Source organism: Pleurodeles waltl, chromosome 3_1, assembly GCF_031143425.1.
Source record: "Pleurodeles waltl isolate 20211129_DDA chromosome 3_1, aPleWal1.hap1.20221129, whole genome shotgun sequence".
Classification (NCBI taxonomy): domain Eukaryota; kingdom Metazoa; phylum Chordata; class Amphibia; order Caudata; family Salamandridae; genus Pleurodeles; species Pleurodeles waltl.
This window is the reverse complement of record NC_090440.1, coordinates 1,980,322,241-1,980,349,808: the sequence shown is the minus strand read 5'-3', so window position 1 is coordinate 1,980,349,808 and position 27,568 is coordinate 1,980,322,241. Positions and strand designations below refer to the sequence as shown.

The 27,568-nt window shown below is 44.3% G+C and overlaps 1 protein-coding gene across 1 annotated transcript in view; it reads right to left on the bottom strand.

Moving 5' to 3' along the window:
• VPS53 (VPS53 subunit of GARP complex) overlaps positions 1 to 27,568 on the bottom strand; it is a 693,920-nt gene that overhangs the window by 36,122 nt on the left and 630,230 nt on the right. Inside the window, exon 19 of the mRNA XM_069226380.1 lies at positions 22,774 to 22,843. Within this exon, the coding sequence (XP_069082481.1) occupies positions 22,774 to 22,843 (70 nt within the window). The remainder of the gene's footprint in view (positions 1 to 22,773; positions 22,844 to 27,568) is intronic.

The window sequence follows — 27,568 nt, the reverse complement described above, 5'->3', positions numbered from 1 at the left end:
AGTAAGAGAGGTAATAAATGAGGAGAAAACTCTTTATAAAATTCAGCAGGTACACCATCTGAACCACGTGATTTACCCAATTTTAGAGATTTAATAGCTAAATTAATTTCTTCCAATTAAATTGGTACATCCAATTTTTCTCTAGTGGATTGAGCAATTTTAGGTCAGGCACAAGATTACAAAAATGTATCAATAATAATTGAATCAGAAGAAGGAGGTCTATTATATAAATTTGAATAATATGTCAAAAATTCATTAATTATTTCTTCCTGAGATAATGCCATTTTACCATTTGAGCCCTGAATTGCATTAATCTGAATTTTATATTTTTTAATACTAAGATAATTTGCCAATAGTCTGCCGGACCTACTAGCTTTGAAATTAAATTTAGCCTTGTTATTTGAAATTTGTATACCCGCTCTTTTGCTTAACATGGAATTTAATTCATATTGAAGTTTTTGTAATTGTATTTTGTATTTATTATAATGAGATGTGATAAAGAGACGCTCATGTTTTGCTATTTGTTTATCTAAATTCTTTAAATTTAGCCTTAAATGTTTTATCCTCATGAGCCATAATCAAAATTGTAGCCCCTCTAATATATGCTTTAAATGCATCCCAACAGTTCACAAGTGAAGTGGGACCTTCTGGATTTAAAGGAAAATAGTTTTGTATTGCTGACAAAAGTTTTGATTTATTTTTATCATTAAGAGCAACACTTGTATTCATAAGCCATCGAAAATGAGATTGTTGACTAGTTTTAAGTTGTAACACTTCAGAAATAAGTGCATGGACAAAAATGTCTATATTGTCAATTTTAGAATTAAAAAATGATTGGATTAGATGATGGGGAATAAATAAATAATCAATCCGAGAATGTGAATTATGAGGATTAGAGAAAAAGAAAACTGTTTCTCATTTGGGTGATGTAAACTCCAGAAATCAACCATTTTGGTTGATTTTAAAAAAAGCTTTTGGAGGACGATATTTAGTATGAGAGCATCTAGCTAATAAGGAGTCCATTATCACATTAAAATCACCACCAATAATTAGCGGTACATTACCCAATTTAATCACTTCTGATGTAAATAGCGACCAAAACTTAGGATAATTTTTCGTAGGACCATAAACATTAAATAAAAATTAAGGTAGAAATTTATATTTTCATTAAAATATAATCGACCATCTGTATCAATAAATGTGTTATGTATTTGTATATTTAACTTTTTTGTGAACAGGATTGTAACACCATTTGTCATGTTAGCTGCAGGGGAAGAAATAATATTGCCAACCTATTTCTTATTCATATACAACAAAACTGAATCATCAATGTGAGTTTCTTGAATTAAACAAATGTCTGCTTTATGCCTTGCTAAATAATCCAATACTTTAGTTCTTTTGTTGTAAACCTTTAACATTAAAAGAAACAATTTTTATTTTGCCAACGCTATCCATATATAGGAAAGTAAAAAAAATATATACAGTGAAAAGTAAGATCAATTAGGATTAGAAATTGGATTCTCTGTCAGGAGGACTTGTAGATAAACCCCAGAACGGTATCTGGATGTAGAGGATCTCTGCACTACTAAGCTTTCTGGGGGGGGGGATAGTTGGTAAGGAAGGCTGGATTATGTGATCTGTACTGACGGCAATACTCTGTTAACTGCCATGCATGATGATGGTTTTGCCCAAGGTTCCTTCAAAGAGCTGCTGAGAGCCTCACTGAATGGAAGCAGTGGTTCAAAAGTGGACAGAGGACCTGTAAGATATCCATGAAGCTATTAGCCCTTTGATCCACTGCTGGTAGAAGTAGGGCAAGCACTTTAGCTCCTTTCCTGACGACTGAGTGAACAGTCGACATATCAAGGTGGATGGTCCTGAAGCAGTGTCAATGATAATGTCTGTGTAAGTGTCTAGCTCTCTAGATTCTTGGAGAGCTAGCACCTCTGAAGGTGGCCAGAGTCACTGTCGAGTTTTCACTGGTAACAGGAGTTTAGTTGAGGGTTGAGTCACTGGCAAGTTTTTACGGGAAACAGGTTCTGGTGAGGGTTGCGGCACCCCTATCGATGCAGAGGGTGGTGCTGCCATCGACCCAAAAGGTGGCATTGTACATGGAGTTTGGGCGTGAAGTGGCACCAAGGCTGATGCTGTGTTGGGCTTGGCATAGGGTCCTGCCAGTCTGGTGCCGGTCTTGAAGCTGGAGGGAGTGGTAGGAGCCCAAAAGGCACAGTGGCAGCAGATGGAATCTATATGGCGCCAACGGCATCCCCAGAATGAGGCCGTATGGGGCAGTGATTGGTCCCAGGGGGCACAAGGGCGCTCTAGGGAAAATGGCTGCCCTCCTAAAACGCCCATCATGTCTGGCATAAATGCTGGAGGATCTGGCACCATGTAGTCTGGGAAAGCAGGTATCAACGCAAGTTAATGGGGGAGGAGGTGCTAGTAAATATGGTGATGTCAGCTTCGTGGATTCCCTTAGTTCCTGCTTCGGACACTGGACTTACTGATGTTGATCTTTGAGTAGAAGAGGTGTTTGTTCTCCTTTATGTATCTTCTCTAATCTTTGTAGATCTGGAGGATGGGGATGGCCTTGATGGTGACATACACCTGGCCCTTGACTGCAACCTCATCCTGCAGAGCCCTCGGCGACCTTCTTTAGAGTGAGCCACACAAAGACTGACCCTACGCTTCTTGGTGGCCCTCAGGTCCACCTGCTGGCATAGCTGGATTACGATGTGTCATCCTTCGACCCAAGGAACCAGAGACAGTTGTTTTACAGATTGATGATGAACAGTTAGCCACTGCATGGACAACAGGGCTTGAAACCAGACCTTTTCGGAGGGAACATGCCCCTATCTGCACAAACTGTCAATTTTTTTGAGAGAAAGAATTCCCACAGTGTAAGAGAACGAAGATCTGTAGGCGTCAAAAGGAGCGGGTAAAAAAAAAGGAACTGACGTAAGGGCACCAGTCATTGCCACCTTGTGCCCAACATAGTACAGAGACTGCGCCCCCTACCTGCGCAGAAAAACTGCTGCAGAAGTTTCCTGACAAGCCTGGCGCCTGTGGGAAATTCAAAGGTGAGGCATTTGAAGGTAGAAGTACCCATCAGCATGAAATGTGTAGGTCTGTAAAACGGAAAGCGAAGGGGCTCTTTCTGTGCTGCTGCTCTTTTAAAAACACACATTTCGGTGTCTGGTGTTCCCCTTAGCTTCCGAGCCGGGCGTTCTCTGCACAGTGGGGTTTACCTTACTTCCCAGTTGGGTGATGAAACGCTGTGCGGCAATCACGACCTGCTGGCTACCAATAACAGAACGGCCACGCGGCCCGAGTAAGACCGAGAGGAACAACAACGTATTCACGGAAAAGAACAGTCCGGCGAGCCAGAGCGTGTTTGTACAAGGGCACTGAGAGCTGGGGCGCAGCAGCTTAAGCCGCCATAAATCTGGGGACAGGTAGTAGAGGAGAAGCCGCATACTTCAGTTACGACGTCCGTGTTCCGAGGTGACCCCAGCATGTCAGGCAAGGGGATTCGACCAGCGAGAGTTATGAACCGGGCGCAGTAAGTCACAGCGTCATCTCTGGCAACTGGGAATCTCACCCCGAGCTGCCCCTCTGGAAAAGTGAGGCTGACCACTCTCTGGGCCTGGGGGCGGCATGTGCACTGGCTACGGGGCGGCGCGTCACTGCCCCGGAACTCTATTATGTGCATAATATACAACTAACCTGCATTAAATACAATGCCCGTTATGGCAATTTACAACCTGTGCACTATGTGCGATACACAACACCCGCACTAACTATGCTGCTGCAACTGCAACAAAAACACAACTAACGTGCATACACTGTCCATTATCACCATTTACAACATGTCCACTATGGCTTCATTGATTTTAATTCAGGAGGCGCGTGATTACCTGAAACTCGCTGTCCTGGCACAAACAGGTATTGACTTCAGGTTCACGATATTTAAGAGAAGAGGTGACTTAGCAGTTTTTTTTTATGAAAGTGCATGAGTGAGGTGGTCGGGCGAGGGACAGGGGCAAGACATTTTGGGAACTTACAGACGGTGACGGTGGCAAGAGATGAGTCTGGATATACTGAGGAGCAGCCTGGAGAATGGACCAATGGAAAACGACACGTATTGAAAGACGCTTGGCTTTTGAAAGGGTAGTCGGTTGAGGGCCCCCCAGATGATTTCAGATGTGAAAAATCTTGTTCAAACCTAAAATAATGTGACTTGCTGGCTTTTGAACAATCTGAGATGATGAAGAAGATAATGGGGCAGCCCAACAAAAGTAGTAAAATAAAATAAAGCCTGGACCACTGCTTTCTGGAAACTGGACTTTAGAAAGGGTATGATTTTTCTCAAAAACTTCCAGGAGAATAAAGTATGCAGATGATTTGATGTTATAGGCTTTGAAAGCAAAATGTGAATCAAAAAGGACAGCTAGGATACAGACAGAAGAGAAAGGGAATAGGTCTGAACCCAAGTCCCAGGGCCATTAATCCAGGCCCCAAGCACAGGCGATGCCAAAGACCAAAACCACTGTTCTGGTGACCTTAAAGGAAGAGGGCTGGTATCCAACCAAAAGGCAAGGGCATACATGCAGTCTGTACCTGAGATTGAAAGCAGGCCTCATCTCCATCAAGACACGAGACGCACTGTGATCAAGTTGGCAAATGGTGCTACAGATAGACTTGAAAAGGGTAGTGCCAGTGCTTAATTTGTGCTTGTTGATTCCGGTGCTGAGCACCGGCACTTATTTGTGAGGGCCGGCGCTTATTCTTATGCCTCAAGCTTTTGCTGCGAGCAAAAGACACATATGTGAAAGGCAGAAGAAGGAAAAACTAAAAAGTGTCATAAAGGAGAGAAAGTAGAAAGTTGCAGGATGAGCTGAAGGGGCAGGGGTGGCCGTAAATTGATTGAAGAGGCCCGAGATGGCTTCAGAATTACGCTGCCTCGGTATTAAGTGCTGGCAGAGTTAATTACATCAGCCTCGTGTTTAAGAGAAGGGCTTTGAGCACCGGCACCTCTTAATTTACAAATTAAGCACTGGGTAGGGCTCAGGCCTGAGCCCTGACAGACACAACCTCTAATGACTTTAAAGTCTGAGTGAAGAGAAAAGAGTAAAACTACTACAGAGCTACCTTTGACTAAAGAGGCAAGCCAATCAAGGCCATGGCTACTGAGCCAAGTCCCTCGTAGTCTGTTTAGGAGGATGGGGTAGACAAGATGTCAAGTGCCACAGAGAGGCCCAACAAACTCAAGGCACCCCCCCCCCCCTTCTTTGTCAAGTTGCGTATAGATTGCATTACAGAGAGCAACAAGTACTGCCTTGTTTTCGAATTAAGGCAGCAGCCTGATTGTTGAGACTCTAGACACGAATTTGACACCAGAAAGGTGAAGAGTTGAGCACTAACAAAACGGTTTAGGACCTTAGCAACAAAACAGACTAAAGAAAGAGTCCGGTTGTTAGAAAGGAAGCAAAGGTCCGATGTTGTTTTTTTCCAGCAGTGGCAAAGCCAAAACTTTCTTCCAGACCTCAGGTACCTTTACAACAAGATAAGGAAATAGTACAAACTTTATAAAGAGCAGGACTAATCATAGAAGCAATGCTTTTTTAAAGATTATCACGGAGAGGGATCCAGAGATAAAGCCAGAACTTCAGTAAGTGCTTCCTCCCTAGGAAAAGAAGGAGGCACATACAGGGCCAAGAATAGTTCTTGGGACAATAAAATTACAAGTCGAAGTTTATTGGATCTCGGAGTGGCTAGTCCGAAGAATATAAGAGATTTTTGAATGAAATAAAGCAGATAGCCAAGAAAAGAAGTCTTGAGAGGGGGTAATTGCTATGCCACAAGCTTCAGGTAATGCAAAACTATTAAATATTTTTAGAACATCGCAAGCCTGATTGGGGGACTGCTGTTTGTATGAGAATATTAGCATTAAAGCAAGTCGGAAAACAGCACTGGTAAACGTTGAACTAATTGACCAGGAGGTCAAAAGCCCAGCAAGAATTTAACAGTGAAACCAGGGAATAGTGCTATAAAGTGCTTTTATATCAGAAAATAGCAGTTCCACAACTGAGAAACCCGGCTGCACAAGCTAACTCATTTGCAGTATGGAGTGGCTAATAATCTCAACACTTCCCTAGATTAAAGGACCATTATGTAGGATTTTGAACACATCAGGAATAGAGGTGGCAATATCAGGGCCGAGTAGTCCTCAAGCCAGGTCTCTGTTATAAATATAAGATCAAGCCTGGCATCAACAAAGATCATGTGCCCTGGCAGAACGACTCACAATCGAGCCTGCCTTAATTAGCACCCATGCCAGTGAAGATTTGGAGCTGGAGCCAAATTTAAACTGGCGAAAAGTGGGTAGGCAGCCACAGAAGGAACTGAGATAATCACACGTACTAATTCTTGGGAGAGGACATAAGAATATATCACAAAGGGTAGTCCTGACTGTCTAACCAAGTTGAGAGGTGCCTAAAGGAAGACCTAAAACTATTCACTGGTGTAATACATTTTCCCCCACATGTTTGGAAGGTATAAGGCATCATCCTAGCCCAGCTGGTGCTTGGATGGATGCAACTGTGCTTGATATTAGCACTTCCACGCCATCAATTCCATTAAGTCGGTGACCAGTTGGCCTAGTGCCCAATTGTATCCCTGGTGTGGGCACCTTGATGTGCTTGTGATTTTTTACACCGAGAGTGTAGTGATTTGGATCAATCCCTCTTGGACTTCCTGTGTTTCCATTTCAATTTACCGGAAGACTTGGACCTGTCGTGTAAATGGTTCCAAGAGCGGGAAAGGATATGAACCCTTGACTTTGACCAGGACTTCCTGGACTGCTTCTGTTGTTCGGTGATGGCTTCATAGGGACACATTCCTCCCAGGACTTGGATTTAGAATGCCATCATGAAAAGGTGGGTCTTTAGGGATTTTTTTAATCTTGAGTTGTCGAAATCGTTATGCAAGGAGTTACAGAGGGATGTACCAAAATGAATGGGGTCCAGCTTCGAAAACTGAAATGGCGAAGTGTCAAAAGTCATTTGTTGGCAGATCCAAGGTTGATGGGGAACAAAACAACTCAATATATAGCTTGGGGTACCATTATTTACTGCCTTGTGGACAAGATATGCATGTAGCCTCTCTCTGGGTGCTCCCCATCCTTTTCATCAGTTTAACTGAGGAACAGGGACATGGAATAGTTTATCCAGGAGTACACAGTATAGTTACACTGGTAAGGAGTGATTTGAACCACAAGTGCAGGCCATTAGCTGAGGTTCTGACCACTGTTTCTTCTTACAATGTCACAATACATACAGTTTCCACAAATATCCTTACTGGTACAAAACAATGTTTATCATGTTGACCTGACATGTTGCAGGTCTAACTCCTAATCTTGGTTAATGCAGGCAACACTACAACTTGTGACATGTGTAAGGTATAGATCAATTTCCAAAGGTGAACTTATGCTGTAACAAGTTGTTACCAGACACTCTAGGAGCAATTAAAGGAAAGAACCTGTGTTTAGGTGGGGAGGGGGAAACAGGGGGGAAAAGGGTGCTTTAAATGTGCCAGATCTCTTTTTTATTTCAACCATTTTTATTGAAATTTTGTAAAGTAAAAGCATACATGGTAACGAGCAGTGATACTCGTGCAGGATTAAGTCCTCGCACAAGCTGGAAAGCTGTAAATCAGAGACGAAAGAATACAAGCAGATGGGGGAGCGGGATAGCTATAATAACATACAAAGATAGGTAGAAGGTTCCCCTGGAGATATGGAAGATCAAATCTCCTCACAGAGCTGCATCATGTTAAATCAAAAGAAAGATAAAGGAGCCGCAGTGTGCAGTAAAAAGGGGGTAGGAAAGGGATGGCGGGGTGGAGGGAGAGGGAGATATCTAGCAGTGCTCATCAAAGTCCGCTGGCCAAGAAGCGAGACATACCCACTATAGCCTTATAGTCCGCTGTAGCAGGCTATACCGGCCATTAAAGGCCTGCTCAAGCATTAACAAGGGAGCGGGCCTCTAATAACCGGTATAGCCCAGCTACAACAAGTTATAAGGCTATTAGAACATTCCGCCCCTAGAGGGCAGACTGTTCTAATTAGTAAAACAAAGGCCTCACAGAACCAGAGAGGGTTGAAATCCCCTCGGGTTCCACGAGGCCTTTGTTCAGAGCTGTCGCTGTGAACGAGACATTGGAATGTTGATGCTTCTGGCTTTTACCAGCCATTAGAAGCCTGGAGCCACTCAGCTGTCTTCAATGGAGGGCTCAACATTCCAGTGTTCTAACAGAAGATTCTGGGCTTCCTTATAAGGTCTACCTCATGCCACGCTTTTTATGGTGGTTTGGATTTTTGTAAGTACTTATCAAGAGTGCCATAGTCGTCATGCATTGGATGTATTACATTGAAACTTGCGACTGCTGCCTAACTACTTGGTTTTCCTCTAAAATATTTTTTGGGCCTAAAGCAACACATTCAAGCTATGGCTAAAGCTACAACTGCACAACTTAAATCACCTCCAACCAAACTTGAAATTGGTAGCAGAAGCCATGGTAATTTCTTGCCTTGATCGTGGTGCAGCACTCCGCACAGGCCTTGCCAGAAGCACTGTGGCTTCCTTTTGAACAGTTCTACATGCTGCTGCAAGATTTTCTTACCTAACTAAAAAACGTCACCATATCGACCGAGCTCTTGCTTTCTTTAAAGGGCTACCTATGTAAGCTGGAAGGATTATAAAGGCTGCCTGCCTGGCATGTACAGCCCTACACCATAACCCTCTCCGATACCTCACTCAAACGTTATCTATTTCTTCGAAGACTGAAAATTAAAAACACAAGTTACGTGTGTATAGCATGTTGTCAAGGATGCACAATGCACAGATCCCTTACACTAAATGGTCCCGCCCCGTTTACATCAGAGGTGACCTCTCTCTCAGCTTCCAAATACCTTCTTAAACAAATATAGTTATGGAAAAACAACTGCAGACTGAAGATGCCCCTTTTTAGGGTCGAGCCTGCGTTGCATGCGCTCGCGCATGCATATCGCAGCAAGACGCTTTAGTTATTAGAAAAGGGCTCGGAGCCCTGTCAACGTCACGTCAGTGTGTTTGATTGGTTCGTGGGCTTGCCTAGTAAAATCTGCTTGCTTTCATTAGTCGAAGGCATGCCCACGTCATGCCTTTTCCGGTGGTTAGCCCTCCTTGAGCGCAGCGACCAAGTACAGAAAACATGCAAGGCTCGCTGTTTTCTGTCGGATCGTGGACTACGTTTTCTCTATTTTCTTAGCGCGATTTCACTTGGCAGAAGTCGAGCGCTTTACACAGTTAATTTCACTTTTTCGGGTTACGTACATAAAAGCACTTTTGCCGATAGATGAAAAGTCGGGTTAGGAGTTTACAACGCGATCAGCTCTAACATGAGCAAACGTGAGACCTGTTGCATTGCAAATGCTTGTTCTAGTTGATGTTAATAGTCTTTGCTTCCTGTATTCCACTAAACTCACCTGATATGACCTCCCTGCACCAGTGATGCTTGGGTTCACTACAGGACTATCCTACCCTCCCAACTCAAGACTAATAGACTCAGACTCTTATCTTGTACACGCCTCTGGTCCGCCTGACGAGAATTTGCTTTGTATTTTTACGGGTTAGACGGCTCTTTCTCGATATTATAAGTGGTTAGTCAGCTTTTCTAGTGTAGAGCAGTAAATACTTCATTTATTCTTGTTATTGTGAAATCTTTTGTGCACACCTGTGAATTTGTGCCCTTCAGTGATTATTGTACTCATCTACAAACACTCTGTTTAACTGCAAAGCTCTTTCCACCTTACGCATCCCCTAATCTGGTTATGCTTAGTACAAAGTTCTGGAACCTGGACTGGTGGAGTCTAGAAAACAATACATCAATACATACAATCAGTTTTCAGTGAGTGAGGGGGAGATGGTCCTAGGGTGGTGGTATTTGAGTTGAGTTTCTCTCCCCACAGAAACACATGCATCAATTCATTCGTTCAAACCCTTGCTGAAATGCTCCTCTTTGCTTCCTCCTACTGGCACTCCTGCCTTTCCTTACTGTTCCTCACACATTTCACTTCCTCCCTCGGCTCTATCAGTCCAAAACCTCTTGGGCCCAGAAGAAAGAATCTGCTCCTCAGTTCACCGGTTCAAAACCCGGCGCGCTCTTTCCTGTACTCACTGCTCTCTTTTTGACGAAAGACGGTGGAGGCAGAGTAGTGAAGGGGCAGTGTGTGGAACATTTGTGCAAAAAAACACAACACTCCTCTTATCACAAAAGTTCTCTCCCTTTTGACTCTCACCGACATATGGCATTCATTTCCTGCCCACCGGTCACAGGCAGGAGCTGCAGAATTTTGAAGTTCGTGCACAGCGCTAATTAATGTAAAGGCGCTCCTACACCATCCTTTAGACATAATGACCTCACACCCTCCAATAAATGCTGCAGTTTCACACCACCCACACATCCAGGCCTACCTCACTCCAAACAACTATCAGTCTTATTCCTTGCCACAGTACCAGTACTCCCATATCACTACAGGGAACCTGCACTCCTAAACTATTCAGCAGACTGTTTACTGCTGAAATCCTAGAGTCAATACACCAAGTTCCTGACCCCCTGAATGTTTGTTGCATTCTGCACACATACCAAACCATCGCCTGGCACAGCCCTCACCAAATTTGAGATATAGGCAACCTTTTGTGAGGTATGGTCTGTTTTGAGAACTACAAGTTTACTTCACACCTCTCTGTGCTAGGTATCAGGACATAGTCTTCGGCAAGTTGGGCAGAATTCCTAGTCTAACTCTGACACCTCGACCCTCACGGAAGCTACAGGACCCAGGAAAAATGAGGGAAGTTTGTTATTAGTTCCTAAACTCTAACTCCCACAAGTTATTCCTTCTTCACTATTCCTTTCAGTTCTTTCTTCTTGTCTGTCCTTTGCATATGATCTGCTTCTTCCCAGCCCACCGTAACTCCTTTCTTTGCACCCACATATCCTACTAAGAGTAGGTCATCCATCCGGAACTCTTTTGTACAATAAAGGTAGAATGCCAATGCTCTTCCTGGGTACAGACAGTGGAGTCTCTCCTCTTCCTTACAAGGATGTGAAGGTGCGTAAAAAGTAGGCATGGTGATGGATTGGCCTACATTAAAGAGCATAACCACTTTTGGCAGAAAAGGAGACCTAGTAGGAAGCACTACTTTGTCAGGATAGATAGAAAGATAGGGAGGCTTAGATGACAATGCCTACAGCATACTCACCCTGCGGGCAGATGTAAGGGCCACAAGGAAGGCTGTTGTTAAAGTGAGAAGCCTGAGAGGAGAACTGTGGAGAGGATCGATAGGAGTGGACATCAGAAATGTCAAAACCAGATTCAAATCTCATTGGGGCATAACAAATGGGGATGGAGGAAAAATATGTGTAAGACCTTTGAGGAACCTATGTATGATAGGAGGCTTAAACAAAGAAGGTTGATCAGGCAACCTCAAAAAAGCAGAAGCTAAGCAAGGGAATGGATGAACAACAGAACTTCAGAGAGAGGGGCAGAAAGGGGGTCAACAGACTTGTCTGTGCACTATGCCACACATTTCTTCCAACGGCAGGCGTATAGAGTTTTGGTGGAGGGACGTCTGGCTGCCAAGATTACGCTACAAACTTTGGGAGAAAGGTCAAAGGCTGTTAAATGTTGCTGCTCAATCTCCATGCAAGAAGGTGGAGAGTGGGCAGGTTCGGGTGTAGAACCCTCCTCTGCTTCTGAGACAGGAGACCCTCCCGAATGTGCAGTCTGATTGGTTGATTGATGGACATGCTCAACAGCCTGGGATATCAGATTCTCTGTGTCCAGTCCGGAGCCCCCAGGACTACTTGGGCCTGGTTGTCCTTGATCTTTTTGGAACTCTGAGCAGGGTGATATGGGCAGAAAGACATACAGGAGGCCTGAACTCTATTCAAGATGAAGTGTCTCCAAGCGATTGCCGCCTTGGAAACTCCATTGCGCAAAACTGATGACACTGCACATTCTCGATGGAGGCGAACCGATCTAACCAAGGCTTTTTTTTGGCTGAGTTAGTTGCTCTGGTGTTCAGAGAGGTTGCCAGATGTTGAACCATCAGAGAAATGCCCTGTTGGTCCAGCCACGTCCAGAGGCACAGAGCCTCTTGACAAAGGGTCCGTGACCTCACCCCACCTTTTTACAGTACCACATGGCGGTGGTGTTGTCTGTGAACACCTGCTCCATCTTTCCCTTTTTAGAGGGAAAAAGGCTTTTAATGCCAGCTAGATCGCACGGAGCTCCAACAAGTTGATGTGGGTGTCCCTTTCCGCCGGACCAGATGCCTCCCATCGCCATCTCTCCCAGATGGCTGCCCCATCCCAGGAGTCACGCATCTGTCACTTCTGTCACATCTGGTTGGTGAAGGGAGCGGGATCTGCCTCTGACCCAATCACAGTTCGTTAATCACCACTGCAGATCTTTCACAGTTCCCTCCGAGATCCGGACCTTGTTGAACAGACTTCCATGATGCTGAGCCCTTTGGAACTTCAGGTCCCACTGCAGAGCCCGCATATTCCCTCTGGCATGTGCCACCAGCAGAATGCAGGAGGCCATGAGGCCCAGCAGCCTTAGAGTCATTCTCACTGAAATCCAGCACAGAGGCTGAAACATCTGTATCATAGCCTGTATATCCTGGACTCGCTGCTCGTGAGGATAAGCCCCAAACTGCAGAACAGCTCGGATGAAAGCCAGTATCTGAAAAGGGAGTCAGGTGTGACTTCGGCACATTTATAGTAAACACCAGTGAATGCAGGAGGTCTGCCGCAGTCTGGAAGTGGGAGACGACAGCCTCGGGTGAGCCTGCCTTCAACAGCCAGTCTTCGAGACAGGGGAAGGTTGAAGGGGAGGGAGTAGCCCCTCTGACTATCTGCAAAACCCACCTCACTGACGTAATAGATTGCCAGCGGAGCAGGTGACCGTGAATCCTGCCACCAACTGGCCCATTGTGGATGAGAGTCAGACTAGGAAGGTTTAAAGAGTGCTGCAGAGGGGAGGGGGATTGACTAGACCGTTGGCCACCACACCCACGAAGTCAGTGGGTCCCATGCTCTTGGCCATGCAGAGGCTGGGCAGTATGCACAACACGATGGCTGACCAGGAATGGGTGTGTATGGAGACCCCTTCCGTAGCCACAAAAGGGATGAAAAGCAAGAGGGGCTGCTGCGAGGCCCAAGGACCTGGCCGTAGCATGAGAATCCTTGTAGCACTCTAGTGTCGAGTCTGCATTGTCTCCAAAGAGATGGGTGCCATCAAAGGGCATGTCCATCAAAGAAACTTGGACATCCCCTGAAAAGCCAGACATCCTTAGCCATGCGTGGTGCTTCAGGGCCACGGTTGAAGGAATCGCTGTGCCAAGCGACTTGGTCATTAACAGTCCACAACAAATTGTGAACTTTGCCACGTCTCTCCCATCAGCAACAGCCTGAGAGAGTAAAGCCCAAGCCTCCTGCAGGACCTGGGACAGCACTTGCGCAACCGTGCCCCCCAGTGTGTGGGAATAACGGCCCAAAAGGCATGCAGCGTTCACAAACTGCACTGCAAGGCTGGTGGAAGGAACCATCTTCTTCCCAAGTGAGTCCAACCTTTTGGATTCCCTATCCAGAGGAGAGAAAGAAAACATGCAATGGGAGGTAGAGGCTTGGACCACCAAGCTTTCAGGGGTGGGGTATTGCGTTAAGAAACTTGGGTCCCCAGGGGCAGGGTGATGGCGGCGGGCAATCGTTTTGTTCACAGGAGCTCCTCTGCTGGGTTTGGACCAGGTACCCAGTAGGACGTCAGTGAGTGCATCACTGAATGGGAGCAGGGGTTCTGAGGTGGAAGCTCCCAGTTGTAGCACCTCTGTCAAGAGATTAGTCTTGACTGTCACTGAGGGCAGTTGAAAGTCCAGGCCCTCAGCCCACCCTCCTCACCACCACAGCATAACAAGCTTTGTCCTCCATAGCCACGGTAGCAGGAGAAAGCATGCCAGTATCTGGAGAAGTCCCCAGTCTGCTGGCCTCAATCAAATCTTCACACAAGTTCATTTCTTCATGATGCTGGTATTGTAAAGGGTCCAGCGACCCCTCCCATTCATCACCGAAGCCTAGCCCATAGAAAAAGGGCTCAGGATCAGAAAAAGGAGGCAAAGCTCCTGCCTGCGCCGAAGTCCGAGATGTACGATGCCCATCCAGCTAGCTACATATGGGAATCGGCGATTACAATGGGGATGGCGCCACCCGTGGGTACAGATGGCACTGGGTGCTCTCGGCATCAGAACCGGCATTGGGGTGGTTTGACAGGTGCCGGTCCAGATCCAGAGCTGGATCCCTGGAAGCCCCTGAGCGCCAAGGCTGAATCTGCCGTCGTGGAACCCGAGGGGTCCCCCTCCAACTCTGTGGGGCCCAAAGGCGCTCCAGCAGGGTCGGGCCACCCAAAAATGAGTCCCATGGCCTCACAGAACTCTTGGAGTTGGGCAGGCGCAGGTTGTGCAGAACAAGGCCTACAGCGCTGAAGCTCACTCATCTCGTCCGCCGACAGACGAGAAGTTGAAGAGCGCTTCGACTTCTTGGATTTTTTTCTTGTGCCTCAACTTACCCAATTATCTCGAGGGTTTTGAGTGAGACGACTACTTCGGACTCCACAACCGACCCCAGGACTTTCCTCAAGACTGGGATCTCATCTTGCGCTGATTCGAGCACCGGGCCACCATCAGCTTCAGGGACCGCTCTCTCAAAGCCTCTGGATGCATGGCCTGGCACTTGGAGCATGACTTTGAATCATGGCCGTGCTGCAGACACCAAAGGCACACGAGGTGCTGATCCATCACTGACATTGCCCGATGACAGGACCCGCAGGGCTTGAATTCTGTCTTCTTAGAGGACATCCTCAATGCACCAGGAGTAAAATAAAAAAAAACATTCACCCAAAAAAAAAAGCCAGTCAAAAGTTTACTGAGGGGTAGCTCTCTTTGGATCAGCACTTATCTTTTGCAGAAAGGAAAGAATTGACATCAGCATGCCTGGCTGGCACCTATATAGGACCCTCAACATCATATCCGGCGCGGCCACCTATGGACGCAGAGCAGATAGATACCACCTAACAGCGCGCAGAGGTACTGCTCATGAAAATCTTCCGGAACCAGCCTGACGCCTGCGGAGAATTCAAAGGTAAGGAATCTGCAGCTAGAAGTCTCTATCAGATAGTAAGTTTTCAATACATTTTTGTGGTTCCGTAATCATAGTTTTACTTTTATTTTTTAGATTTGTGGATACTTCTCGTGGTGTTAGTGACTGTGTTCACTTTAGAAGTAGAAAATTCACCACAGATCTCATGTCTTATCCATGATCAGCAGAGTTAAGTTGGCAATCTGTGGTTCCAGTGTAATCACAGGGAATCGAAACATTTCTGTTCATCTGGATTCCGTTCCCAGTTAACCTGTTACACATATGTATGTGCAAAGGCTCTACAGTGCACCAAGGAAATATTATCCAAAGTTGCTTATTCAACACGGGAAGTTCAGTAAAAATTGATAAATTATCCTAACCAATCAGATTCCAGTAGATCCTCTGACCTTTTTTAGGGATCCGTGTATACAGAATGCATTAACCAATCAGGATGCTGGATTGTTCTCTTAATCTAGAAACCACATAGATATTTGCAGATACTAAAGGTACAGATCTAGAAAAGTCACTGATGTTTTAACCCTTTACAGTGCAAATTTTTTTCATAAACATTTTTATTAAGTGTCAAGATACAGCCTGTTTGCAACTACATAAGACATTTGCATTTATGTACGCACACTCAAACCTTAAATAACCACAAAAAAGTTCAATTTATTTAAGAAGTATCGCAAGCTAAAACATGTACACAATTAGTGGTACACATGGAACACAAAGAATGAAGGAGGACAGCAGAAAAAATGTGGTAGGAAAACAAAATAAAAATCACTTGGTAGAGCCAAGTCCTGCTACTTTCACCGGGAAATAAAGTTCAGTAACCCAAATCGTGCAGTCTAGGTCAGTAATCTCCCTGTTCCCAAAGAGCGGTGCACCAAACAAACAAGGGGTCGCTAAATCTAAGAAGTTATGAAATTCAGTCCTACCTATCACTCAAGCAATGCAGACTCGAAAAAAATATTGCTTTATTTTATGGTCTACCTTTAGTTTCACTGGAAAGCCAAATGAAGAGACTATCTATTAGCAGTTAGTTCTTTCTTTATTTCCAAGAGTGCCCTTTTCGTAGCTAAAGTGTTTGCTCAGCTCAGCAAAAAGGTGAGATGGCTAGTCTACAGAATCATCATCTTTGGCCGAGTTGCCGCTTGTAACAACGCCACTCAACAGTTAGTGGCGCTGAAAGACATCATTACTGAGCAGCTTGAGGTGGGATCGCTCTGACTGGTCACTCCAAGAAAGTCAAAATGCCTGATGCACCAACTGTTGCTCAAGCCTGTCCTAAGACACCACCAACTCCCGCTGGGGTGTGGAATTCCTATAGCCCTACGCCCAGGACATAACGTTTGGGGTCAAGGACAACAAGTTTAATGTTTAACTTGTCCTTCGGAAACCCTTTGCCCGCCAGTTTACAGGGAAGGGAACTGTCTGCAATTGAGGTGATATTTGTGTCCCTATGTTGATGCTGTTCAAACTTGCATTTACAGTTCATTTATGCAAATCCTTTATTATTAGGGTAAGCGCTCTAAATAAACGCTGTAAGGTGCACGAATGACAGTGGTTCCAGTAAAAAAAAGAAAAAAAGTGTACATACAAGTTTGAAACGTTTAACAATTTGAGGCTACATACAATGCTCCCAGAATGCTCTCTGATTAGATGCAAATGTTTGCAGAAACTTGTAAGCAAGTTGCTGTAAGCGCTTGCTTTCAAAATAAAATGCTCAGAAAAATATGCAAGAGTACAAAAATGTTTTCCTAAATTACTGTGAAAATTTAGGTACTCTTTTTGAAGCATCATTTAATAAAATGTGTTGATGCATGCTAGTATTTCCAAAAATATATCATAATATTCATAATGGAAAATCAGCGTAACCATTTTCAACAAGATTATGAGAAACATGAAAATAAACAAGCACTGGCAAAGCCCACCAATCTGGCACTGGTTGTCAGTCTTCTAGTTTTGTCAATGCGTGTCTTGTTTTTTGACATGGCTTTTGTAACACTTTATTGTTGTGCGAGCTGCCAGGCCCTCACCATTGTAACAAACATTGGCAAAAAGGTTTTTTGGTCTAAAAAAAACAGACTACTTTGTGTGCCAGTATGCTCCTTGTGGAAGAGCAGAGTACTATCACTCACAGTAAAGTCAGCCGACAGTTAGAAAGAGAAATAGAATTTGATTAAAAACAAAATGTATTGGTTAAAGGTAGACCTAATTAGGTGCCCAATTATTAAAGAAAGTCACAGAAGTGCACCCATGGTATATGTCTTTGATTTAGTGGCTTTTATGAATTCACAAGAATTTACAGAAGTAGGCCAGGAAATCGTACTCCCAGAACATATTTGTGAACTGTATTTACAAGTTCACTTTCACTCCAACCACTTTTTTCCCAACCCTGCCTTTCTCAGTACGGGAAAATATTAAAGAAGAGCTGGTGAAAATCCTTAAAATCTGCACGTTAGTAGATTTGTACAGACTCAAAGGTATTCCAGCCCAGGAACTAATTCCTACTGGTTCCTCCAGCCCCAGTATATAGATATGCGGAAAGGTGTAAAAATAAGGAAATTGCTAAAGTAGGACTTGAAATTGCTAGTATTTAAGCCCTACTATATTATTAGTCCTGGTATAATCAGAGGATATTGACAAGTAGATTTTGTTTTACATTCCACACACCTGTCCCTTAACATTTCTTCCATCGCTGCAGTAAGCGAAGGGGTAGGGCAGCACCCTCAGCTGGGTGTCCTCAGGTTAGCCTGTAATTCCAACCCCGAGTCAAGTTTCATAATAGTATCAATCAGAATCACATACATATCTTCCATACTCCCCTTCCAATACTGGGATCTCACTGGACTGGCTCACCTTTTCCTCTCCCTCTCCCATAAGCCTGCTACCTTGGAGCTCCATCTTCTACCACGTCTGCCTCAATGTTACCAGTATTTGGTTAAAGCTCTGTATATAGGGCACTGACTCATCAGCTGTACCATTTTGCCCTCTTCTGCTGGATGGAGAACGGGCATGAAAAGCGTGCTATTTGTCTACTTTGTCCAGTTTTTTTATTTACAGGTACAGCAGTACAGGCAAGGACATAGCTACTATATGCTTGAGTATGGCAGTTTCTCTACTGCAATTAGGCAACGAGGAGGAGGACAGAAGCTCATCTCCTCCAACAGCTTCCCATTCCGTGCATGCAACTTTCCAACAGTGTCAGGTGAAAGCTCAAGATCATGAAGAGCTAATCGATGCCACGTGCAGCGGCTGACTGTGGTTTGTACCCGGACTCCCATCTCCTCCAGTAAGGCCTTCTGCCTGCATACACAGAACACAGGGTTAAAAGAACTTGTTACTTACCTTTAATAATGCTATTTCTGGTGGATAATCTAACAGCAGACTCATCACCTTGTGAATCTTCTCTCAGATGTCAGACTGGATACCAAAAGTCAAAAGCAATACTCATGTGCACAAGTAGGTTGCATTACGCAGCTCTGCATTAACATCATTCCACTCTATAAGTGACAAGTGGGGCTGCATAAAAACGTCACCCAAGTACGCTGTTAGTTATTTTCAATGGCTTATTCAACCCTCAGACACAGCAGCTTGACCGATGTGTATATTTCTAGTTTAGGATCTTTTTAGATAGAAAAAGTCAATTCCACAGAATGGGCAGGTGGGAGGGTCAGTGAAAAATCTGCAGTTAGATAGAGTATCCACCAGAAAGAGCGTTACCAAAGGTAAGTAACTTGTTCTTCTGATGGTTACTTCTAACCAGAGATTCCTCACCTTTTGAATGGATACCAGAGCAATACTTTCCCAGGAGGTGGAATGGCTCTGATCAAAATTCGGCCGGTCTGTGCAAAAGAAATGCCCATCGCGATGGACCTGACTATCAAGTCAATAGTAGAGTGATGCCCACATAGCACCCTGACAGATATCCAGGTCAGGTACTTCACATGCCAGTAATAGAGTAGCAGACTCAGCTGAGTAGAATGAACCAGTAATATATCAGGTGGCTGAGTTTGAGCTAGCGCATAGCAGATTTTAGTACAGAGGACTAAACACCTAGAGATACTTTGTTTCTCTGCCTTGCCCTTCTTTGTTCCCGACAAGCCTACAAAGTGGATTGTCCATCCAATGTTTTTTGGTATTATCAATGTAAAACTGAAGGCTACCTTGGAGTGGAGTCTCTTTTGCAGGGTGAGGTGGGGTAAAGAAAGTTATAAGAGTGATAGCCTGCCCAAAAATGGAAAGGTCTTACTATGAGTTCTCAGTACCAGTTTGTCTGGAAAAGAATGTTGTGTAGTTCTGCTGCACCAAAAGTGCTTGCAGATCATTTATGTGAAGAGCTACTGTGATATGGACCAGAAAAACAGTTTTCCGGGTCAGGAGATGTGAAGGCAACTATGCATTAGCTCAAATGGTGTACACATCAAAAAAGAGAGAACCAAATTCAAGTCCCGCTGTGGCATCACAAAGGGCTTCAGGGGAAACAAATGATGTAAACATTTAAGAAATCTACTAAAAATGGGAGATTTAAGCAAGTAAGGCTGATCCGGCAACCACACAAAAAGCAAAAGGAGCTGATAAATAGCCTTCAACAGTACCCAATGACAGCCCTTGCTGAGCCAATGACAAAACAGACAACACTTTGGACAGCCTAGCTTGTATTGGTTCATCAAGTCCAAGGAGCCACCAACTCTCCCAACAGTGCTTCCATTGCTGCAATGATCGAAGGGGCGGGGCAGCACCCTCACAGATGGGTTCCCCCTTAGGTTAGCCAGTAATTTCAACCTCGAGTCAAGCTTCACAATAGTATCAATCAGTATCACCATCCCAGTACCCAGTGTACACTGTGCAGGACCCTGCTCAATTGCTGCAACAGTACATCCTCCCAAAGCGGCAGCTTCATCGGAGGACATATGCTCTGCCCATTGCTGGAAAATGGCCTTTACCAACTAAGGATGTAACTGTCATTCGTGATCTGCTAGGAATCAGCGACTGAGATCCCGCCGGGTGGTTTACAACCAGAGAGATGCCCTGGTGATTCAGTAACTTCCAGATGTGCAGAGCCTCTTGGCACAGGACCAAGGTCCAAACTCCACCCTATTTGTTGCAATACCACATGATGGTGGTGCTGTCTGTGAGAACCTGTACTAGTTTCCCCTGGATGGATGGTAGGATGGCTTACAATGCCAAGCAGATCACCTGTAACTCAGACAAATTAATCTGGAGACAATTTTCCACCAGAGAACATTGCCCTTTGATCTCCTCCTCTCCAAGATGGCTCTGCCAGCGCAGCAGTGATGCATGCAAGAGCACCGTCAGCTCCGGGTGGAGTAATGAGAAGGGTCTGCCACTGGTCCAACTGTGGTCCAGCAGCTGCCAATGCAGATCTTTTGCAGTCTCCTCCGAAACCTAGATCGAATCCGAGAGGCTCCTATGGTGCAGTGACCACTGGGACGTCAGGCCCTACTGAGAGACTGCATGTGCCATCTAGCTTGGTCAAGTTGCAGGATGTAGGAGGCCAATAGACCGGCTGCGGGAACTAGCACTGAAAGTGTTGGAACACACTTGCGTATCCACAAAAGGGGCGAAACTGCTGAGGAAACAGCCTGGTAGGGGCAGACAGGCCTAAGAACGTACTGTGGCATGACTTTCCTTAAAGGTTTCCAAGGCCAAGCTCACTTTCCTTGGACATCCCTGGAAAAGCCTGTAAACATCATGCAGGTGTGGAACTAAAGCATGATGCTCGTGCCCATTACACAACCCAAGTAGTCAGTTGTGTCGAGGCCAGACCTCATAGTGAATTTTGCTGCATTTAAGACACTCTGTATGGTTTGGGCTAAAGATGGCCATAGGTTCTCTGGAAGTGCCATTAGGATTTGACCAATTGCATCCCAAAAAGCATGGCTGTGGCAGCCCAGAGAGCAGCTGGAATGGACTGAGGGCAAAACAAGACTAGCCAATGAAAACATGCCAACAGTTTTCATGCGTTTAGACTCCTGGTCTGGAGGAGTCAAGGGGAAGGCATTTGGGTTGACTGCCAGTAGATGCCTGGACCACCAGACTTTCTGGTGCAGGATCGAGCAGTAAGGTCTGTGGTGACAGGAAATCTGTCTGTTGACTGGATGCCCAAAGCATTGCTTTGCCCAAGAGGGTATCTGTTAAGGAAAGAGAAGTTTAGTAGGTGATTAGCCAGGCTGAAAAACCTCTGACAAGATGTTAGTTTTGACCTCTATTGTATGGAGCTTCAGATCAACAACCTTTGCTGCCTGCCTCATGAGCAAATCAAAAGATGCACTCTTCTCTATGGCAGGACCTAGGGGGGGAGACAAGTACAGTGTCTGGGGATTTGTCCAGACCACTTGCATCTTGTAATTCGACCTATCAATTGCACTTATCATACTGTGGGCGCAAATTAATCCCCATCATCGTAGTCATTGGTATCTCAATCTCATCCAAAGAGCTGATGTTGAGTATGAGCTCTGCCGTGCGGTAAAGGCAAGGTATCAGAGTCTGAATGATTGGGTATAGGCTGCTCTCCAGAAGGATCAGGCTGTGGCCTTGATCAAGGCTTAGATGAAGCTGGCTTGGAGTGAGAGCCCACTATAGGTAACAGCTCTTTTTCAGGCTGTACCAGGGTCAATATGAAAGGATCCGGTATAAGAAGTGGCAGTGGAACCAAAATAGACACTGAAGCTGGTGCGAACTTAAAGTGGGTTCAAGCAGCACAGAGTAAGCTGAGGGTGAAGCCTGATAGGATCCAGACTAGAGGTCTCTGCAGACTGTTGGGAATAAAGGTGTGTCAGAGGGAGCTAGAAGTATGCCAAATATAAGCAGCATGGACTCCTTAATGGGCTGTATTTGCTGCAATGTCGCCGATGGACCCGAATACTTGGGTTGCAAGGTCGTGGCTTGGAGGCTTCTGTTGCTTGGTAATATAGTGTTTCACCTTGTGGAGCTGTATGGCCTTTGGGTTCATCCGGGCACTAGAAAGTTCTGGGTCCGCTTCTGAAGGCCTGGGAAAAAAGGAACTGACTTTAACACGCCTGGGAAGTCTTATATGCAGCCCAATTGTAACTTCCAGAGCACAATGTCGTCACTGCGGAGCTGTGCTACACCACCTACCGATGAGCAAGAGTACTGCTTTTGAGTTTCCCGATCCAGTATAATACCTGGGGAACTATTCAAAAGCGGAGGAATCTGCAGATATAAATATCCATCAGAAATATCTACCTGCAGTTCTAATTTAACAACTGATACTAACTCTCCAATTGTCTTTTTGATTGTAAAGTGAATATGAACAGTGTTGGGGATACAAGCTGTCAACTTTTCAGACAACATAGGTGATGTAAACGGGCTACCAGTATTTACCTAATTGGCAGCAGTTTGCAGAGATTTATGAAGAAAATAATTGCAGCAAAACTAGTAGTTGACCAATTCCACAATGACTGACAACTGACACAGAAATGAAAACCCACAGTGAACATGCTATCAGGCATTCTTTTTACAGGGATAAGCTGGTGACAACAGACCTACCTGCTCCGCCCCCACCATACTGATAGGTTTGCATCTGAACAGATGGTTGATGAATTTGGGAATGAAGGAGCTGTAAAAATAAATATTTCCAATCATACATGTGAACTTGGAATACATTAAATCATTTCCTTGGCCATTAACTGGATACTAAATCTCACAACAAAATTGAGCAGCTCAAATCAAATACAGCAATATGTATATTTATTCATAAATCTTAAACTTAAAGAGTTATGCAATGTCAAAACTTCAAAAGTAACTGCAGAGTGAATGATTTTTCATTATACAAAATTCCTATTGGAGTGACCTCCCAATGTATATTCTTTATGCTCTGTGAGATGTAACATTGGCTGTGGGGGAAAAGGCCACGGCGCTTCCTGAATGACTTAAAGTTGAACCTGGCCCACAGGATTACTTCCATGTGAAAAGAACGCAATAAAATCAACAGGTGATTTGACCTCAGCAAGATGACCTTCGATGATAAACACTATGCTTTATATGCAAATTAAGGGAAGGACATTTTAGAATTAATTTTAATAAAATTGTGTAAACTGCAACAAAATTAATTTAAACATGTGTACTGAAATATGTGTTTTAACCACAGATTTTGTTTTGCACCACTTTGCATTGGGTTAGCTGTCCAGAGTTCACCAGTTACAGACTACATTTTGTATTCAGTTTAGCCTTAGATTCATTCTGCCTATTAACTTTATTGTAGCATTAGACACTGCCATGTTAAAGACTGCATGTAATTTTTCACATAGTAAACTGTGCATTCTGTCTTGTTTTCATGCTTTTTCTCACCAAGGGCTTTGGTTGATAAGATGTACTCAGACGGCAGGCAACGGCCTTGTTTTGACTTGACATCTTGGGATTGTGGCCAAACCCCAACGTGTTATTTTCAAAGCATACCTAAACTAGCCAGCAAGTTTGAATTGCGAAATGAGGGTTATTTCCTGAAAGCTCCTTTTGTTTTGTTAAGCTATATAAAGACCCAGTGCGACAGTGAGAGGGTCAGTGGCCTCAATCAGGATTCTAGACGTCTGATGCCTGATATCTTTCCCGTGAGGGTAGAGATCTCTGTCTCTTTCGTAGTTGAACAGGGTCATCGTCTTGCTGGCATGAGAAAGATGAAGCACCTGACAGGCTCTATGGTGATGCATTTTTAATTCATTATTTGCTTTGCATTATAATATAGATACATATATTTGCTGTGTATATTGCAGTAGAGAATAATTTTGGTATGTTTTCCTTTCATTGCTGTGACTATTTCTAAACGTGTGCTTTCAACATGCTAATCTCCTTTTAGGAACCTCGTGGTGAAACAATAAATGTCTTCTTTGAACTAAAAAGTGCATTCCAGAGATTTTTGTCAGCTCGGTCATTAATGAAAAGCAAAACAACATGTAATTATGTTTCATTTTGCAAATCCATTATATGTGAAAACCGCAAGACTAAAATAAGACCATAAAGATGTATGGATTTAGGATGAAGAATGCATGAAAGCGTTTTTTGAGCTTTGATAAATGTCAATCTGCTGAAGCTCATTGTACCACTTCACAGCAGACTGTTTTACCTCGTGGTGTAATGAATTAAGATAAGAGGACTTAAAAATGTCAATTTCCAAAACACAGCTTACGCGCACAGTTTTAAACGTAAAGGTTTTCCAATATTATATATAAATATATACACGAATTTCCCCCTCCGCAGGAAAAATTGAGGTACTCCATTGGTTTATATTGCAATAATCCTTTATTAAGAATCCTATAACCACCGAAAAAACTAGAAATATACCACATTGTGAATAACAAAATAATTACACAAAAAAAAAAAAAAATATTTCAATGTATGGAAACTTGTTCCAGTGGAGCAGGACCTTTGTTTACAAAATATTTGTATGATCTAAACGACACTGAGCAAATTACGTACTTCAGCTGACATCACAAGTGACTTTAAAACTTCTTTGTGCAAAGTATTAGACTGATCTGTGAAGCGGCGGCTGAGAAAAAGGAGGTTCCCAAAACCTATTTTCCCCATGCAATTTCCTGTAGGAACTTTAGACACAGCTACAGCTGAATCATCTGAACAGAATTACATCAAATTTGGCTGAAAGCTAGATCTTTACCCAGAAAGTGTGTTTTTGTGATTTGGTACAAATTTAGCAGTTTTTGAGAAATTAAGGTTCAAAATGTATGTCTAATTCAAGCCGTGGAGGATCCACAGACATGAAAGATCAAAAGGTTACATCTGATTGGCTGCCGTTAAAAACAACAAAGATGTTGCAGCAAGCATTTTAGGACTCAGTCTCATGTCATGAAAAAAGTATTAAAAAACATACGGGAAGGAATGCTCTGGCCCCTTTCGCATGGTAGCAGTGGTGGTGGTGCGAGGATATGAGGGGTGGGGCTCACAGAAGGACACCATCTGGGGGTAAACGTAATCTTTTTACTAACGTTACAGTCATGCACTGCTTATAAACTTGCATATTAAAACAACTATGACATGCTCTGTTACATTGATGACAAAATTATGAATGGCGAGGGTGTGAGTTATTGTTACTTCAGTTAAATATAACTGGTGACTTTCAGTATTTTTCTTAGTTTAAAACATTAAGGGCCTGATTACAACTTCGGCGGAGGGGATTACTCCATCCCATATGTAACGGATATCCCGCACGCCGTATTACGGGTTCCATGTGATATAATGGACTCGTAATTCGGCGGGTAGGATATCCGTCACATTTGGGACAGAGTAATCCCCTCCGCTGAAGTCATAATCAGGCCCTAAGTTTTAACAGACATGTTCACCTAACTATAACACAACTTTAAACTTTGTTTATTTCAGTGAACACAAATAATTATGAGTGACGTAACATGTGGCGTAATTAGCAGTGTATGGCGAGGGAGAGAGTTATAGTTACCTTGGGGCACGAGTTATAGTTACTTGAGATAACTATAACTATTACTGCTGAATTTCTATAATTTTGTGCAAGCAAAATGTGAATCTAACTATAACGTCCCTGTAACTTTTGTTTTTTTAAGTGAATTTCTATGTTTTTTAAATTCTATTTTCTAATTATAATGCCTCTGTGACTTTTGTTTTTTTTCAGTGAATTTCATTTTTTTTTTTAACATCAAGTTATTTTTCATTGGGGTAATCTAAACACCACCGTGCATGCCCTTTAGCCAATCCCTATAAGCAGCCAACCCCCTATAAGCACCCAACTCTGCCCTACAAACATGCACACGGCCCCCCTCCCTGGGCTGATTTTCACCCGAGGACCCAGTCCTCCAGGGCCCAGCCAATAATTAGAAGGGGGGACATATGGCCCCCGTCCCTGGGCCAATTTCGGCCCTTGGGACCCCATTCCCTGAGGCCTGGCCAATTGTACCTGGGTGCCCTGGCCCTGTGCATTTATGGGGACCACGGGGAGCCTGAATGCCCCCACGGTCCCAAGAAAAGCAGCTCTCTGCGTACCAGAGCAATCCTCCCATCTGTTTCCCAGCCCAAATGACAGTGGGCATGGAAACAGATGAAAACTCTGCTTCCAGCGAATGGGAGCAGTTTTTCTCTTCCTGCTTGCTGGGAGCAAAGTTACTGTTTGCTCTTGCTTGGTGCAAGCTGTGAAAACTCCAGCCAAGCGAAAGAAAACTGCTATCTTCTGAGGGTGAGCGCCTCGGGAGATAGCAGGAGCCGCCCTGGGGGTAGCGGTCCCCTGGGCCATTAATGGCTCCAGGAGCATGGGCCCAGGTAGGTGGTGGACCCCAGGGCTGAATATGGCCCAGGAGGGAGAGGCTACGTGGCACCACTCCCACTATTAATGTGATGACAGGCCCTGGGAGGTAATGGTCCCCGGGGGCTGGGGAGTCCACGCGCTCCCGTACAATATACAAATTAAGCCCCGGGGAGGAGGTGGAAGTCAGGGCTCTAATGAGCCACAGGAGAAGGGTCTGTGCACCCCCCACTTCATATTAGCAATCGAGCCCCTGAGAGGTGGTGGCCCTTAGGCTTCAATTAGAAGGAAGATCCTGTGCTGCCCCTGCTTTATTTTTTATTTTTTACTCTGCCTGCCCCCGGGACCTAGCCCACCCAGTGTAAAGAAGCACGGGAGCCCACACTTGTTTTTTTTTCCCGCCGGATTCACGGATCCTCAGCGATTTTCATTGGAAAAAAAAAAAAGGCTTTTTTTGCACCCAGGCTGGGTCTCAGCATGAGATCACTGGATTTTGCGGAGCCTACGCGCATTCCTAGATATACAAATTTTTCTTCCTTTATTATTTCTAAAAATACTGAACTGATCACACCAAATCACAAAAAGGGCACTTTCTAGACCAAGAACTACCTTTCTGCCAAATTTGGTGCAATCCATCCAGCGGTTTGGGCTGTAGTCATGTCTAAAAATCCCTATGGAAATTGCATGGGGAAAAAGGATTTTGCTGCCACCCCCCCTTCCCGTTTTCTTGGCCCCTGCTTGACGAATCACCCCGAAACTTCTAAAACAGCAGCTGAAGTGAGTGGCAAAATAGTTTTGAACATTTTGTAAAGATTCATCAATCGGCGCCAAAATCATTGGCAAAACAAAAAATGGTTTTCCTATGGAAACCAGGTCCTAACTATAACTACATACTGACATTTATTTATATGTTTATTTATTTTGAGAGTGAGTGGTTTGGTTGTGAACGCTCTTCCTCTCTTGAAACAATGAATGTGTAAACCAGATTAGAACCGTTAGTAATCCTATAATTAAATGAACTGATATCCCTTCAATAGTGATCGAAATAAACCTGCTCTCACTTTG